The sequence below is a fragment of the Patagioenas fasciata genome, chromosome 14, assembly GCF_037038585.1.
Source record: "Patagioenas fasciata isolate bPatFas1 chromosome 14, bPatFas1.hap1, whole genome shotgun sequence".
Taxonomy (NCBI): Eukaryota; Metazoa; Chordata; class Aves; order Columbiformes; family Columbidae; genus Patagioenas; species Patagioenas fasciata.
This window is the reverse complement of record NC_092533.1, coordinates 6,115,001-6,132,348: the sequence shown is the minus strand read 5'-3', so window position 1 is coordinate 6,132,348 and position 17,348 is coordinate 6,115,001. Positions and strand designations below refer to the sequence as shown.

Sequence of the window (17,348 nt, the reverse complement as noted above, 5' to 3'; positions counted from 1 at the left end):
GGAGTTAAATGGGGCTTAACTTGCTTGCAGAGTCCAGACCTGGAGCTGGTGCCCATGCAGTGGCACATGCAGAGCAGCGACCCCTCGGCTGGGGGCAAACCCGCTGCTTAGCAAGGTTTGCTCGCAGAGGTGATGAGCAAATGCACCCCGAGGTGGGAAGGAGAGATATAAATGCTGGCTGCTATCCAGTTGATAGATACAATCTATTATTTATAGGCATCTTGTGGGCATCGCTGCTTGGTTTTTAGTGACATGGAAAGAGTGCGCTCTGGCTGATCTGTATCATGTGTAGCTGGGCTTCTATTTCACTGCACTTCTTTGCAGGTTTTCTGTTGCACTCAGTCATAGCAGTTTGTCTGCGGAAGAGTAAGTACAGTATTTATTGTGTACCTGTAATTAATGCTGAACATTTTCCTCTGCTGTTTTTCCTGTTTATTTACATTTCCTTTTAGATCAATTGAAAAGAAATCTCGGGAGACTTAAGCTGTAGAGCTGTTGGAAATAACTGCAAAATTGCTCTACAAGTTGTTGAGGTTTTTTTTCCTAAACCAGCCTCTAGAGCGTTTGAAAAATAACAACACTTTTAAATTTCATCAAGATGTTCCTAGTACTGGAAGATTTTCTCCAGTTTTAGACAAGATCTAAATCAGAAATTGCTTAGGACAAAAATTGTCTTTTTTTAGTGAGATGTTTGATTTGGGTTGTTTCAAGGAAGTTATTTCTGTTCTGTCCTTTGTTAAGTTACATTTGCAGGGTACTTATTTTGCTAAAAATTTAGAATTAGGGAAATGAGAACCAGCTGCATTTAGCAATTAAAAGGATTTTAATTCCTTCCTGAAATGAAGGCTGAGCCTCCATGTTTATTTGGTGACTCTTCCTGGTTTCGGGAGGCATCTTCTCCAACACTCCAAGCATCAGCCTGTCCTTTTGGCCTGAGGTGCAGTTCTGGTGCTGTCCTCACGGTACCCATTATAACCTTAACGTGTTCTGGAGAGTCAGTGGAGAGCTGTGCAAGCTCTCCCAAGGCAGGAGTCCCAGAAGCAATGAGGAAAGATTTGTGCTCTTTGTTTTCCTGGCACTGTTTGCACAGGGTCTGATGGGGCTGGTGGGTCTCACTAAAGCCTCTCTGGGGACATTGCAGAGAGTGGGCTCGCTCCTACAGACCAGGTTGCTGACCACCAGTTGGATTCATTGTGCAGTCTCAAGGCAAAAGGCATATTTTTGCAATGAAGGAAGCATCAGTTTGCCGTTTCCTTGAGGAACACATGCAACTCATGCTGGGGCTGCCCTGGGGGACAAGGCAGCCAAGCCAGGCTGGGACCAAGGTTGGTTCAGCATCCTTCCTACTCCTGAATCCAGGAGGCTTGAAGGTTTGTCCATGGGGACAAAGCTCAGGACCATTTATTTTTGGCAGTTTGCTTGAACTGGTGAGCTGAGGTTGGTCTTTAAGAATAAAAGTAAAAAATTAGGATTTCATCTTTTGGAAAAGTCTTTTAAGTGTACCGAATGATCTTGCAATTATCTCTACCTGGCCAAATTAATTATGTCTAGGGAGAGGAAATCCAGGTCACAGGGTAACAGCAGTACTTGCAAATCACCAGGAACTGATGACCACACTCATTTCTGAAACGCATTTAACCAGAGAGAGTGACTCACCAGAGGAGCAGCTTGACAAATCGCACAATATCTAACTAACCCGTCCCCTTTGGAGCTTGTGCACTTCCATGGCAACCAAAATGTGGCAGCCAGGGGAAAATGGAAATTCTGTAAAAATAGTCATCCTTGCTATGCTCTTTTTCATTTGGAAAAATTTAGCATTAGGATACAGAGAACTCAGGGGAAGGAAATAACTGAGAGAGCATTGTTGGGAAAATACCATTTCATCTGTAAAGAGAAAAATGAGTCTTTTAAATTTCCATACTCCGCCATCTGAAAATTTCAAATTGCTGCAGAGGTAACGTGTTTCCTGCACTGATCTCTAAGCCACTTCCTCGGGATGGTTCCATATCAGGCATATCTAGTCACTCTTCCACACTTCTGACTTCAGGCCTTTACCATTGATGTCACTGGGGGGGGCAGCAAGAAATTTGCTCCTATCTGAGTGACAGATTTACTAATCGTTCCACCAGCTGTGTTTAAAATAAGAAGTCAAACACTTGAACCAAAAGCAGATTTATTAAGCTAAAAATATATTTCTGATCTCTCTATTCAGGACTAAATACATGTTCCTCGTATTTTTGATTGAAAGCAAAGTTAAAAATAGTGGGGGGGGTGCAGAAAGTGCATTGCCTAGTTTTTTAATCTAGTGGGAAGTTTTATTAGGACATCCATGATGTGGAAATGGCACGTGCTGCCTGTGTTACTAGTGCTGTGCTCTGGCTCAGGATGGTGAGCGGCACCAGAGATGCCTCTGAGATTCACAGCCTTCTCTGTGACTCTGTCCGGAGACCCTCTGAAGCTCCGGGGACTCCTTGTTATACTGTACTTGCTGATTTTCAACCAGTAAGAGAAACACACTTTCTCCTTTCAGTTTTGTCCCTCTGGAAAACCTGTTATCAGTCGGCTCAGCTGGGGTCTGACACCCTCCGAGCCGCAGTCAGGGCTGTGTGTTCCTAATAGCTGCGTCGGTTGCCAAGTGTTTCTGTCGCAGAATAAGGGCTGTGAGGAGCTGAAGGACCTCTGTGTCCCCAAAGTGGTGTCCTCTGTGAGGCCGCTTGTCACACGCTGCTTTAATGTTGGCACTCCAGAAAAACACTGCAGCTAAGATGGGAAGCCCTAAGCATGTTTTCACAGGGAAACCTCGCTTAAATAACTTGTCCATATGCTGTACATCACTTTTACCAACACTGAGATAACATGCGCAGGCTGCCTGGATACACAGTCCAATGAGCATTGAACTCCTCAATTCAGATTGTTCTGGCTCACAACACACAGAGCATCCACAGCTGCTCTCTGTTAGTTTGATCTCTAGAGCTGCCCAAAACCTTATGGCCTTCCACTGGGATGCTCAGAGTACTTCTCTTATTCCACTGGAGTTTGGGATTTATTATACCTATTCTGCTTTTGTCCCAGATTTCATCCCAACTACTCATTGTGGTAAGTGGAGAAGCACCAATACCTTTTTTTCACAAGTTCATCAACGTATACATACAGTGAGCAATAAGCATTGTATAATAACACCCCAAAACAGCAAACAGGCAAAGACAAGTTTATTGAAACATGACAGAGGTGCTAGGGTGTTCATTGTGAAAGGCTTGATGAAGCTGAGTAATTGGGAAAAGCAAATGTGGGACATGCTAAGAAACAGGGACAAAAGATGTGCTGTGCTTGGACAGGTCTGGAGTTGGAGGAGGCAGAGCAGGGAGTCAGCTTTGAAGTTCTCCATGATGGTGTCTTGGTCTTCTTTCCGTTTTCACTTGGATCAAAGGAGGCAGGTGACAGCTGGGGGCCACCTGATTCATGTAATCAAATGGTAGGAAAGGGCATAGAGCTGGCGCACACACCCCTTTCTTTAAGCAGTAGCATACTTTATGGCATTCAGTCTATTTAATAAAATCATCCAGTAATTCTGATTAATGCCTACCCAGAAGAGTTGCTGCTTACCCTTAGATTCAAAGGCTAAGCAGCAATAATCCAATCATGGTAATCATAACTTACTACTTTGATCTTCAGATAAAAGAGCCTATAGAAGTGCAAAAATGTTACATCACCGTTATTTGGACAACTTCAAAGCATGTTATATATACTAATGAATGCTCTTAACACAGTCTGCTGAGAAGGAATAGGAGGCAAATGTGTGAACAGTGGAGGAGAAAGGAAGAGGGGAGAAGGTGAGTCTTCATATGGTGAAAAGGGAAAAGCAGTAAAAATAAGTACCTGTACACTGGGGATAGGTGTGAGATGTGAAGAGGGTCCATGAGGGCCCAGCTACAGGAATAAAGCACACGGGATGCTCTCCCATAGGAGGAATTTTGTCTCTCATTTCTTGAAGCTCTCAATAGGAGGAAATATCTCAGGCTGCAGAGTGGCAAACAAAGGGAGGGGGCAGCTTTTCATCTCTACAGTGCTTTCAAGGCCTTCAAAAATTAAAAAAATCACCCAGTGTATCTTAGCAGGTGAAACAGAGGCAGCAGAAACACTGAATATGTTTTTCTTCCACAGTTTGGGGGTTTTAATGTTGAAAGACAGGCACTCGTGTGCACACAGAGTTCTTCTAAAAAACATTGGCTGGGGAGACCAGACTTATTCCTCATGACTTCTACAAGGGATACAGTATGCCCTTGTAGAAAAAAGAAAGGCTTGAAAATGAAAATAGAGAAAATATAACTTGTACAGTCTCAGTGAGGGATCACATTTTAAATTAGAAATGAGAGGGAAAAGTAAGGGAATATTTGAGAATATTGCTTGGACTGTAAATCTTACAGTGCAAAAAATACTCTTCTTCCAGAAAACCCCTTTCTCTCATCAAATTTGGAAATCTGACAAAAGACAGACCGAAAAATCAAGCAAGGCAGGGTGCCCTGGAAGAAGTCTGACCTGCGTTGTTGTAACATTGCCCAGAAGTCTCAGAAATGGAGCTCTAAATTGTAAGCACATGTAAATGACTAAAGAGGATCTTGCAAAAATGAAGAAATAGTAGCATATAATCCAAAATATATTGAATCTTTGGGGGGAAAAAAAAGCTTTTTCATCAAGCAGGCTTTGAAGAAGAGAGTGAGGGAGAGCATAGGAAATCTAGCAACACAGCAAAGGACATCAGCACAATAGGCCATTGTTTAAAAAGAAGGATGAGTGCTGTTAAATTTGGGGCCACCTGAGGCTGAGGGAAGTTCCTGAGTAATGAATCTCCTGGGGTGCTCCAGCGAGTGCTTCTGACAGAATTTTATGCTTGACACCTTGTGAGTTTTCCTCAGCAAAGCGAACAAATGTCACCAAAGTGAGAGAAATATGTGAAGAGCCTTTTTTTTTACAGTGAAGTTTTTTGCTCAAAGGCACGAAGAGTTGGGTATTTTTTTCCGTGTCGCAAAAGCTGGCAAAACTGATGAAGAGAGATGATTCTGCCTTTCACCAGAGCTGCCTGAAGTGACCACGTGTTTCTCAGCAAAACTCTATCTAAACACTCATCCCTTAAACTACCCTGGTTTGCAACATGGAGAGCCAAACCGTGCCTGTACATAAGAGGATGACAGTGTATTTCTTTGGATCTATCTACTCTGCCTTTCAATCACACTTTTATTTTTTATTAGGCTCTATCTTAGCCCTTTCTTTACAATTTTTTTAGCAGCCTTCTGGAAGAGTTGCATGTATTGGCCTACAGTTTTTGGGATAAGCACCTCAGCAGGCAGTTCTGACTACTCCAGGGTGGTGGCTCCCTCTGGTAAAGGACATCCCTTGGTTCTGCAGTTCTGCTCTGTAGGAGTGGGTTTATGCCATGGCTGGTACAGGGGTCCTGCTGAAGTGCTGCCGACACCAGACTTTGTTTATCAAGCTTGTAAGTTGTGTTGGTTGCGTATCAGCAGCCTGCGTTTTGTGTCCATCGAGGACCACAGGAGGACACAACCTGCAAACTGCTGTTGAGTCCTTAAATAGTCCCCTGCATAGTCCCATTTGATGCTGCCTCTGCCTGCTGGGATTGAGTGTCTCTGGAAGGGGAAGTGAGCAAAGCAGCAGCTCAAAGGTTAATTTCGCCTTGTGACCAGTGCTCCAGGCCACCCACCCAGGTGAAGTTCATAAATGTAATTTATCCTCTTCTCCCACAGCTGGGAACTGGATTAGAGAGATGAAGTAAATTACCCTGGATCCCATAAAGTCAGAGGGCCTCCCAAGGAACGACAACAACAAAGTATTCCTGGATGCTAGTCATCTGGTTAGGTAGTTAGGTACCTCTTGCCTGTCAAAATGCTAAGTGGATGTCTTGAAAACAGCGCGTAGCTGCTCCATGCAGTCATCCTTATACTTAGCACTGCAGCAATCCAAGCTCCGATGACTGGAGAACCACAAGTGGCATGATGCATTTCTGACTAAGCAGGAAGACTCATTTTAAAAAGAGCTTTTGCCCATTAAAGGGAAATTGAAGAAAAAAGTGCCAACATATTCTGCAAAAGAAGAGATGAAACAGTAGGAGAGGAACCATATACTGCTGTCCAAGGCCATTAGCTTGGGCAGAAAGAAACAATAAATAAATGATGACTTATAATTAAAGCCTCACAGATATACATCCTCCTGTTGAGTCTGAGAGATCCTGCATATATGCAGACAATATATTCAGTTGTTGCAATGTTAACACAGCAAGTGATGCTGAGGCCTCTTCTTAAAAGGACTTCTGCTGGGATTCTGCAATCCATATTGCCTCCTTCCACTGTGATGCCTTTGGAGGTCAGATGAGCTGGCATGGTGTGCCTGAAAATGTGAGAAAAGGCAAATCTTCAGCCCATATACAAAAGTTAAGAGGCTATCAATTTTTTTCTTGAAATTAGAAAAAGAAAAGCAGGAGAGAAGCAGCGTGGGACTCCCAGTAGCTGTGCACTTGCAGCTTTCTTACCCTGTCACAGTGGTTAAAGTTACCCATGGGGAATCAAAATATGCAGCTGTTACCTCTGTAGAAAAGTTGTAAGGGAAGATGAAGGAGGAATTTGTACTGCTGGGAGAGGTAAAAGAGAATATTAATAGAAAACATTCTGTATTTGGAAGGGCTCTCTTGATACCCCACGAGAAAGCCCAGCACAGCAGTTGGGACTGCAGACTCTTACAGCAGGAGTTAGGATTCAATAAGAAGTAAATGCAAACTAATAATGGCAAAAAAAATAATAATACAGCATGAATAGAAAAACATGCATTATAATGACTCCAGTTTCATGACAAACAGTTGGTAGCTCATTCAAAACTATCTGTGGCATAGCAGAGCGTAAGAGGATAAGAGCTTCACAGCACTTGTGTGATGGATGCACCCAGAGCTGTTCCCAGGTCCACAACCCCACGCTAAGTTTGCTTCTCTATCCATGACAATTCACAGACTTTTCAAGCAAATGTGGGGTTCATGTCAGTGTGTGAGATAAAATGGCAAGACCAATCGTGCCAGATGGTCTGTGACACACAGAAAAAGCGACGCTCATTTACATTGATAGAGTTTAATGTTGAAAACTTGTTTAAAATAAGATCAAAACTGGAGCAAAATGTTTGCAACTAATCCGCTACTAAGTCAGCCTTCAGTTAGACCCATTAAATTATCTATAGTCGGTATCAAATTAGCAAAGTAGCGTTGGAGATCAGAGGATTTGTGTGGGTAGAAGACCAGAAGTGGATTTGACCCACAATCAGTAGAACAAGCATGTAAGAGCTTTTTTTCAACAGTTTTGCATAAATTCATTCAGTGACAAATATGTCAGTTGACTGAGCCTTTACTAGAATTGAATGTAACAGCAAATCTGGGAAATCCTCCCAAAGCAACTATGGCTTTAGAATCCCAGCTTTGCACTTCTAATTAAAACACTGTCAGTTTAGGTGTAATTCTCCATGAGAAACGGATCTGGGGAGGGGGAAGGGAGAAGTGGGAAAGAACTGAGCTGCTGCTTGAACATTTTTCCAATGAGGTTTACTTTGTATATTTGCTGATGATCTTGTTAATGTTTTTTGCAAAAAGGTATTATGATGCTCTGCTAAAAAGATGGCAAAGCAAACTTCTGTCGGCTTTTCCTACCTTCCATAACAGATAAGATCAAAGAGTGAATTGTCTGATCAGGTATTGCATTTTGTTTTAAGAAATGAGAAATTATAGCTGCATGATTTTATTTTTTTCTGTGAAGAATCCGTCAATGCTAAACAAGAATACTAAAAAAACAATCACTTCATGGGAACAAAGGGAATTCACAATTTGTTTCTGTTTTCTACTGGCAAAATGCAGTTGCATTGTAAAAAAAAAAAAAAAGTGATCTAAATAAGAAAATCAAAATTATTATTTTCAGCTGGTCATCTGTAGTTTTTCCATTAGACAGATATAAACCAGCACATTCCAGAATTATCTTTTAAATTATACATGTGGTAGGTAAGGTTTAATGTATTATAAAAGCTGAAAGAAAATTATTTGTAATGAGAAAGCAGAAACAAAATTGTTTACAATGTTAAAATTACACCTTTTAGCCTTTCAGAAATGAAACATTAAGTAATAGAAAAATGAGAATCTTGGATGGAACCGAAGCAACCATTTTCAGAACGCTACTTTTAAAGGACATTGTGACTATTATCTTTTCATTCTGATTGAGAATATTAGGGTTTCATTTACAATTTCAAAATTTTCCACGGTGCTGAAATTCTGGTTCCCAGCCAGCTCTAATTTTAGGTGGATTGTGCACGGTGGATAATGAGGGCAGAGTATTTACTCCTCACTCCTGCAAGGTTAATGTTGGAAAGGAGCGCCCCGTTCTTGCTGCTGTTTGCGGGGGGCAGGCAGGACCCCAAGTCAGGGAGAAGGTGGGGCGGGTGATTTTTAGTAGCACAAGCGGGGTTAGAAGAAGAAATGAAGAGATCTTTATTTGGATTGTGTAAAATAAAGAAGAGGATAGGTGCGGAAGGAATACTATAGGTTGAAAATGTACAGTCTAGTCTTTTCAGCTATTTCACCCCTTTTCACACCCCAGAATTAGCCATTCATTAAAGTCTCTTTCACTGTTATCCTTGCTTATTTTACTCTGATTTTTTTTAGATCCTGCTATTTGCAAGTGTCACTGTGATAACAAATGTGAATAAATCCAGAGGTCAAATAGACAAATCCAAACATCCGAACGTTAGCACATCTTTAAAGTACTAACCAGCGTGTTCCATCTCACCTTAGCTCTGCAGAGGACTGAGTCACTACCTTGTTTCCACACAGCAGAGAGCTGATTGCCTTCATGGTGTGCTTGAAGAGGTATGGGGACATGTAAATTCTCAATGCAAGAGGATTTAAACCCCTTACTGCCCATTAGTGAAGAGAAATCAACTGCGTTAGGGCTTGAGCTGCAGAGCATTTGTTAGTCAAGTGGAAGGTCATTTTCTCTTATCTGATGTGGAATAAGATTTTCAAAAGCTTGGTGACTTAAAAGTACAAGGTATATCTACTCCTCCGTGAATGCTTTTACTAGAGCATAAACATAATTCTAGTTCCACTGGCTTTTGATCATCAATGCTCCCAAGCATTGAAGTTGCTTCTAGAAATGGGACATTATCTCCTAAATTACAAAGGCACTTTTGCAAATGTGTCCCATGATGGTAGCACTGCTGCTCTCCTGCTTGGTCTACAGAAGTAACAGAACAAGATTGTAATGGATATTGTGTTTCCGACCACTTGGTAAGCAGTAACAGGCATTGGCTCAAAATCTGAATAGGAAATATGGTTATTCAGAGAAAGCCAACTTGTCTTGTTTAACCTGTGTTGGCTGTTATTGAGCTGTAGGGATGTCACATCTGCTTGTGTGGTATTTCATTATTATTATTATATTTTTATTGTATTGAGCTGGCCTCCAAGAGCCTCTGTCGCTGGCCAACACTCCCTTGTATTAGATGCTGCACAGCCACAGAGTGAAAGGGTGATGTCCTGTAGTGCCCATATGCTGAGTGTTTTCTCTGCTGTGTGTTTATAGCAGTTTAGATTCACAGCTTCTAGCTCCAAGTTAATCTAGCAACGAGAGCAAACATTGCCCGTTAGCAGTGTCTGCCACAAAACATCAAACACATGAAGCCCTAGCCATTCTGGCAGTCACAGAATCATAGAATTGATTTGGTTAGAAAAGACCCTCTAAATCTTCGAGTCCAACTATTAATCTAACATTGTCACTAAACCATGTCCCCAAGAACCTCACCTATGTGTCTTTTAAACCTCTCCAGGGATGGTGACTCCACCACTTCCCTGGGCAGCTGGTTCCAATGCCTGACAACCTTTTCTGTAAAGAATTTTTTCCCAATATCCAATCTACACCTCTCGTGGCACAATTTGAGGCCATCTCCTCTCATCCTATTTCTTGCTACTTGGGAGATGAGACCAACACCCTCCATGCTACAGCCTCTTTCAGGTAGTTGCAGTGAGTGAGAAGGTCTCCCCTCAACCTCGTCTTCTCCAGGCTGAACCCCCACCAGGTCCCTCAGCCGCTACTGAGCAGTGAGGTGAGAACGAGCACTCATGTCCTCACAGCATCTAGTGTGATGAGGAGAAATGACCAGCACCAGCAGCAGAGACAGCCCGGGTGAGACTGGGGCACGATGCAGACGTGCATCCTCTCCCATATGGCTCCCATGGGAATGAAGCTGCAGCCCCGTCTCCCTCTTTCCCAGCCCTCCTAGTTACCTCCCAGTCTCAGTACCCCATAGCTACTTTTTCATGCTGTCAGTGCCAGGTGTGGAGCTGGGAAGTACAAGCCATCTGCAGCTGACAGCAGGCAGCCCCTGTAGGATAAGCCAGTAATGAATATCACCAGGATGTTGAGGGTCTAGAGGCAGGAATCCGGCTGACTGCGGCTGAAGGGATTGAAACAAGTTGCAGAAATATCCCAGCTTCGTCAGGAAGGAAAGGCTGTATAATTTGCAGCTGGAGATGAATGTGATTATTTGCCATGCAGATGGATTTTGACAGCTCAAAGTGGCCTTCATCAGCAGAAATTGTTGTATTTGACATTATCCAGTTACTTTTGTTTAATGCCTCTGTGCCTTTTCTGAGCGCTTCCTTCCCTGAGCACACATCATCCAGACTAATTAAAGACAGGTATTTTTTTCCTCTTCCAATCAATCTGAAGACATGTGAGCTAAATCTATAGCTGCCTCTCTTCCCAATCCCTCTTCAAATATGAAACAAAAGGTAAAGTTGTTTGCACTGACAGTCTTGTAGGCTGAGTATTCTCTGCAGATGGGAAGCACAACAGTCACATTTATCTCATCTAACTTTAGCTACTTAAAAATTAGCTGTTTAGTCCAACCTGGTCATGCCAGTTCCTTCAAAATTCAATAGAGAGGAAGGTCTACAGAAGGACCTCCTCTCAACCTGAGATAGAGGGGGTGAGTCATCCCTGGAGGTCCCTATTCATCTCCAGAGCTTGTTTGATGAGCATGTCCCTCTTCGAGAGTTAGAGATAGGGTAGAACAGTGCCCATCTGCCTGCCTTTCTCACAGCATCCAGCACTCCCGCAACAAACCTCTGATCCCCCTCTCTGGCTGGCAGTGATGGGGAGACCTAAAGAAAAAGGTAATCTGGGAGGGGGGACTGTTGATTTGCTTAGCCATGTTGCTGCAGTTGCCAACAGAGGAGGAGGTTATGGTTGGAATCCATCCCTGAAAAAAATATTTCAGTTTTACCTTTCTTGCTTTTTAAGATGTGGGTGATGAAGAAACGAGTTTGTGAACTCTATGCAGTACCACCTTGGAGTTGGGTCCTGTAAACTCCCCTGAAAGACCTTGAAAGGTAGATCCTTCAAAGTCATTCACTAAGCAAGGTGGACTTTGCTGCCTGGTTTCAGCAAAGTCCATGGAAGAAGAAGCCAGAGGGGAGGGCAGAGGCTGTGCTACGAAATAAAGGCCCTGTGCAGAGGGGCCCAAGCCATCTCTAACCATACAAGTCCTTTCAGTCACATCTGTAAAATACACCACTTGTCCTTTCTGTCACCATAATCCCTTGCAGTCATGTTTCTTGCAGTTTCTCTGTGCCTCGGGTGAAAGCTGCTGTGACTGTCCTCCAGGAGGGTGGGGCTGACAGCACGTGTGGTGGGATAAGTCCTCTTTCCAAATACTAAATCATGCACTTTCCACTCTGCCACGTGTGCTGCCTGTGTGTGGGCTCGGTCACTGTGCAAAGGCGGTGTCTGCCGTTCTGCCGGGAAGGGATCTCGGAGAGTTTTGACTGAAGAGAGTTCAGGGGAGATGACGTGATGCCTGTGGGAGCAGCTCCCCTCGCATCTGCAGGGTTTAAAACCAGAGTGGATGAACTGGAGAGATGTAACCTAGATAAGTTGCGCAGCTGGTGGGCTGTGTGGGTTTTGTCTCTTTCCAGCTGTAATTTCAGTGATTAGCAGGGTGTGCTTTTTACCTCAGTGGAGCGATGGAGCATGAAGGTTGGTTTGTCAAGTCCTGTTAAACCCGGTAAAGCACAGCGGCTGGACCCAAGGCTTCACGCAGACCTGGACACAACACAGCACACACTGTCATGAGCTGGTCCAGTGCCCGTAGCTGGACTGGGATATCTCTGTTACCATCCGATAAACTGTATTTTTGTGGAATGACTCAGGGCAGCAGAAAGGTAACACTGAGGCGTAGTCCCTCATGGAGAAATAAGTGGTGTTTCTCATGGTAGGTCCTCCTTAGTCAGACTTCTGGCTTTATAAAACAGCATTATAAGTTACTTTCTGTCTGGGACAGTGCTCTGCATCTAGAAACAGAGCATATAAATAATTTATACAGATTGCATGAATACTGACATCACTCTAAAATTATCTTCCACTTTTAAAAATTATTTGATAAGATTTTAATATAAATTAATGCCTGCTTGACTTATTTGCCTCTACAGCTATCCAATGGTTACAGATAATCGGCTGTTTGATTGCAGCAAGTGCAAAATACCTAGATTTTAAGGCATTATTATGAACATCTTGTCCAACCATCTGCTGAATACAAAACAGAGAACGTCAGTAGGCAAATTATTCATTAAGGCTGTAGCTCCTCTCTGAGCTTCAATATGTCTTATAGAAAAACACAGAGTTTTGGGTTTTAAATTCCATGTGATGGAGGAGCTGACCCAGTGATCCCAGTTGGTCTGTATGTCTATATCTGGTTTGGTTCCATGCTGGTGCTCCTTCCCCCTGGGGTACGTGCCAGAACACAGACCTCATCAGAGCTGCTCTTTGTGTGGGCATTGCCCCCTGCCCAGCTAAACTTTCCTCATCGTTTTCTGCATGTCTTAATATTATTACATACTCTGAAAGGAATTGAAAATCAAAATAGATTCATTCAGTTTATTACTCATTTCTTTTCACTATGAATTTTTTTATTTCCCCTCTGATTACATTGACACCTTGAAAAGCAGGTTAGGAACTGAGAAGGACCTCTGACTTCCCTGGAAGTGGCTGGAGAACATGAATTTGGGTAAATGCCCAGGTGAATGATGGGCCTGCAAGAGCGAGCTGAACCTTTTGTACTTTCACACGCCTTCTGTCTGACTCTCCCCTCTGTGTCCAGGTCTCTCTCCGGCCGCATAGTTGGTGGTGTCTGGTGGTTCTTCACCTTGATCATCATATCCTCCTACACAGCTAATCTGGCTGCCTTCCTCACTGTGGAAAGGATGGTTTCTCCAATCGAGAGTGCAGAGGACTTGGCCAAGCAAACGGAAATTGCCTACGGGACCCTGGAAGCTGGCTCCACTAAAGAATTTTTCAGGGTAAAAAGGAAAGTTTAATGCAAACATTTTGATCAGCCCCTTGTCTGACACGTCCCCCAGGCCCATCCTCTCGTCTTCAGTTCAGGTCTGGTTTTTATACTTGCTTCCACTTACCAGGCTGCCCCAGGAAATGGTTGAGTCACCATCCCTGGAGGTGTTTAGAAGAGATGCAGATGAGGTTCTTAAGGACATGGTTTAGAAGTGGACTTGACAGTGCTAGGTTAATGGTTGGACTCAGTGATCTTAAAGGTCTTTTCCAACCAAAACAATTCTATGATTCTGTTAGGACCTGCTGATCTTGTCCTTAGAACAGCAAAAATCCAGTTTTCTGTTTGCTGTTCAGAAGGCTGGCGGTGTCTCCAGTACATGTGATATTCTGCAACTGTGAACACAAATACGGAATATCCATGTGCTTCCCGACATTACCGAGGAGTTACTCTGAGCAGCTCCAAAAGAAATCATCTCCCGATTTCCAGCTTGGTTTGCCCTTGGTTTGATCAGCAGAATCACTTGCCATACACAAATATCCTACCCTTATGGTGATAAGATTGATCTGGGCCCTGGTGCAGAAATGGCAGGTTTGTTAACATCCCATTACACTTTTGCCTTCCTTGGCCCATCTGATATGTGGATGTGTGTTCAGTCCAACCTGGAAATCTCAGCTGGCACCCAAACCTTTCTTAACACTTCTGTTGGGTTTCTGCTGTCCTGTGCAGCGATCCAAAATAGCAGTGTTTGAGAAGATGTGGACATACATGAAGTCAGCTGAACCCTCTGTTTTTGTGAGGACAACGGAAGAGGGGATGATCCGGGTGAGGAAGTCGAAAGGAAAGTACGCCTACCTCTTGGAGTCCACGATGAACGAGTACATCGAGCAGCGGAAGCCCTGTGACACCATGAAGGTGGGAGGTAACTTGGACTCCAAAGGCTATGGCATTGCAACGCCAAAGGGGTCTGCACTGAGGTAAGTAGCTTGGATTTGCTTCCTTTTGCCAAACCACCCAGCAAATCAATGTATGCACACAGTTCAATCTCCATTGCCATGTTAATCATGAAAGCTTGGGGCGAGGAGGTGGGGGAGGCAGAAGAAAAGGGATATGAAAACTCAACGTGATGTGCAGGGAAGTAAAATGCCCAACTCCCATTGAAGAGCAATAGGAGCATCTAATTATTCAAGCCCTGCATTTGGAAACAGGATCCTGGCTGATCCACTTGCTATGAATGTGTCTGCTGTATGAGGTGATGGCAGGGGGGCTGCTGTGGTGTAACCATTGGTTTCACAGAGCATTATCTGGAGGGACGCTCATCCTGTGCCGTGTGAACTGCACAGCTTTGCAGAGTATGGTATTACCCTGGCTTGGATCCATGCTTGCAGAGGGAGTTCTCATGGGGAAAGCATTTTGGTGTTTTCCAAAATGAGATGCTATTTGGAAGGGTTGGGAAGCTGGTTGTGAAAAATACCTGCAGAAGGTGTGCATTTTCAATCACTGAGTCAGTTCAGATCCTGGCGAGCACCCAATTTATGGCAAGTCCAAAGGGGCACAAATCCTGCATTTCTGACCCCAGACCTGCATCTGTTACATGCCTTTGCCTACTGTCATGTGAAATATTAATATCTTCAGAGACCTTACTTTAAAAAGAACAACCTTCAAAAAGTGCAGACCCAGATCCGAGTTAGCAGCAGGGCTTGGGCCCTGCACATGGCCATACTCCTGGACACAAGCTGGCCCCCGCAAAGTGCATCGTGCAAGCTGACCTGCTCAGAGCAGCATTACCACGAGCTGCAAATTGGGATGGGGACCTGTCACATGAGAGGTGCAGTTCCTTTTAGCAGCAGCCGTACAAGTTCCTCATATGACAATCATGAAGAATATGAGTTGTAAGGGTTTAGTGGGACTAGTAAACCCTCAGAAGCCATAGGTTTAAGTAATCTGATTTGTGCTCCAACTGATTTAGTCATTTATCGAGCATATTTTAGTCAAAATAGTTTGACCAAAATCTTATGTGTGGCCTTATACTTGCTTGCTAACGTAACACAATGCAGAGATTTAATCCATGGTTTCTGGATTACTAGAAACCAGCTGCATATTTGCTGATGGATTTGTCTGGTCACACAGCTCCTGAGCGAAGGCCAACCTGAAGAATCAAAGACGTATCAAATGATAGTGGATGAAGCCCAAGGATTTTGACTACTACATTTATTAAGTCAGTTCAAATTAGGTTCAGATCTTCCCACATCAGCAGTATCTTTAGAGAAGCTTGTGAATGCATTGCAGGTGGTCCAGAAGGCAATTCTTGCATCCGGTGTGATTCAGGCTCTGAAATGACTTGGGACCCTCCAAATGAAGATGGATATGTTCTCACAGCTTTGAGATGTTTTCTGTTGCACTCTCTCCAGTGTTTGTTTTCTGTCTTGCATATATGGAAATTAGAATACAGGGCTGATGCTATTTATTTATTTATTTATTTAAACATCAATCTTGTATCCTAATATTGATCCTATGAAAACAAACAAACAGGAGCATCCTACCTGTAACTGTGGGCATGTGAAGGAGCCATTTATCATGCTTCCAAGAAAAATCAACAACAAAATATAAAATTACATCAATCATTGTAATTTTTTTAATTGCAGCTCCAAACATCCCTCTGCTAGGCATGATTCCAAAAATTCCTAACATTTCTTTTTGTTTCCTCTTCTTCATCCTGGCTGCATGTAGAACAAATTTCTTATGGGCCTTATGGGCAAAGGAGGAATGCTTGATTTTCCATCCAATGGTGTTTCTTTGGAACGGTTGCTGTCAGTTTTCGTCCCATTATGTTTGTTTTGTTCCTGTCATTTTAATTGTTTTAATCTTAGTAGTTCCCTACAGTCATCATGTAGTGTCTGTTTTCCCCGTGGGGTCCTGCACGTGAGAGGTTGCCCTGAGCAAGGTGACATTCGTGAGGCACCTGTGTAGCACGGTCAGCCTGTCTCTTATTCAGGCTTCATCTTCACTCACTTCCATCCACAGAATAAAAGCTCTGAGCTAGGTTTGGAGGTACATGTGAGCCAGGCCTATCTTAAATCAGGTGTGTTTTAGAAGCTGGGCTGCATTTTTTTAATTCAACCTGTCCTTTTTGTACCTAGACCAGTTCACCTGCATTTAGGATAGCTGATGAGAAAAGGATCCTAGAGAGATGTTAAATGAGAGTTTGCCATTGTTTTTCTTGCTTCTACATGGAAACACAGTGCCCAGGATATCGCCACAGATTAATGAAAATAACATTGAAAATCTAGAAATAGATGATTTAGCAGGTGCAAACATCCCTCTCAGGCCATTGATTAAGTCTCCTGAGTTACTGAAAGAGCTTGCTTCTTCCTCCTAGGTGAATCTGGCTTTGAATATCTTTCGGCTTCCAGATGGTAAAGTTCAGTTGCATTTAGGCATGGCTGAGAAGGCCGGTGATGGGAGGACAGAAATTGCACCTTTTAACACCAGCTAGTTCTAAGCGTGATCCTGTATGACATGAGGTATTCATGCAGCTGCCAAACCCATCAATTTACCTGGAAGGAGCTCTTCTCTGCTGTTGGACAAGTGATAAAAAGGAGGACAAAAAACCGAATTATCCAAAACAGAGGGAAGAAAACCCAAGAAATCCCATATTAGTCTGGACCCAAGGAATAGGTCCAGGCTGAGATGGAGATCTGGGAGAGCAGGTTCCTCAGGGCAATCATAGTGACATTAAAGTTCCCTAAAATATAAGCTGATTTTCGTAGGATCTATGAATAAACACAAAATGTTCCCTGTTAAAAACCCACCTTCTTTCAGAGCCCCAAACCTCTCCGTCTTTCATCAAAATACACTCAAGATGAAGTACAGCCTGTTCTGTGTACTCTCCATGAACTGAAGAGAGGGACAATTAGCTGAAATGAAGTTTCCTAGGAAAGATAACACATAATGCTTAGCACATGGCCCCAGAA

The 17,348-nt window shown here is 43.3% G+C and overlaps 1 protein-coding gene across 4 annotated transcripts in view; it reads left to right on the top strand.

Moving 5' to 3' along the window:
* GRIA1 (glutamate ionotropic receptor AMPA type subunit 1) overlaps positions 1-17,348 on the top strand; it is a 375,607-nt gene that overhangs the window by 343,106 nt on the left and 15,153 nt on the right. For all 4 annotated transcript variants that reach the window (XR_010652343.2, XM_071814704.1, XM_065849353.2 and 1 more), the window contains 2 exons: positions 13,189-13,387; positions 14,104-14,351. Coding sequence is in view for 3 of the 4 variants with exons in the window: in XM_071814704.1 (XP_071670805.1) it covers positions 13,189-13,387; positions 14,104-14,351 (447 nt within the window). In the remaining variant the exon portion in view is untranslated. The remainder of the gene's footprint in view (positions 1-13,188; positions 13,388-14,103; positions 14,352-17,348) is intronic.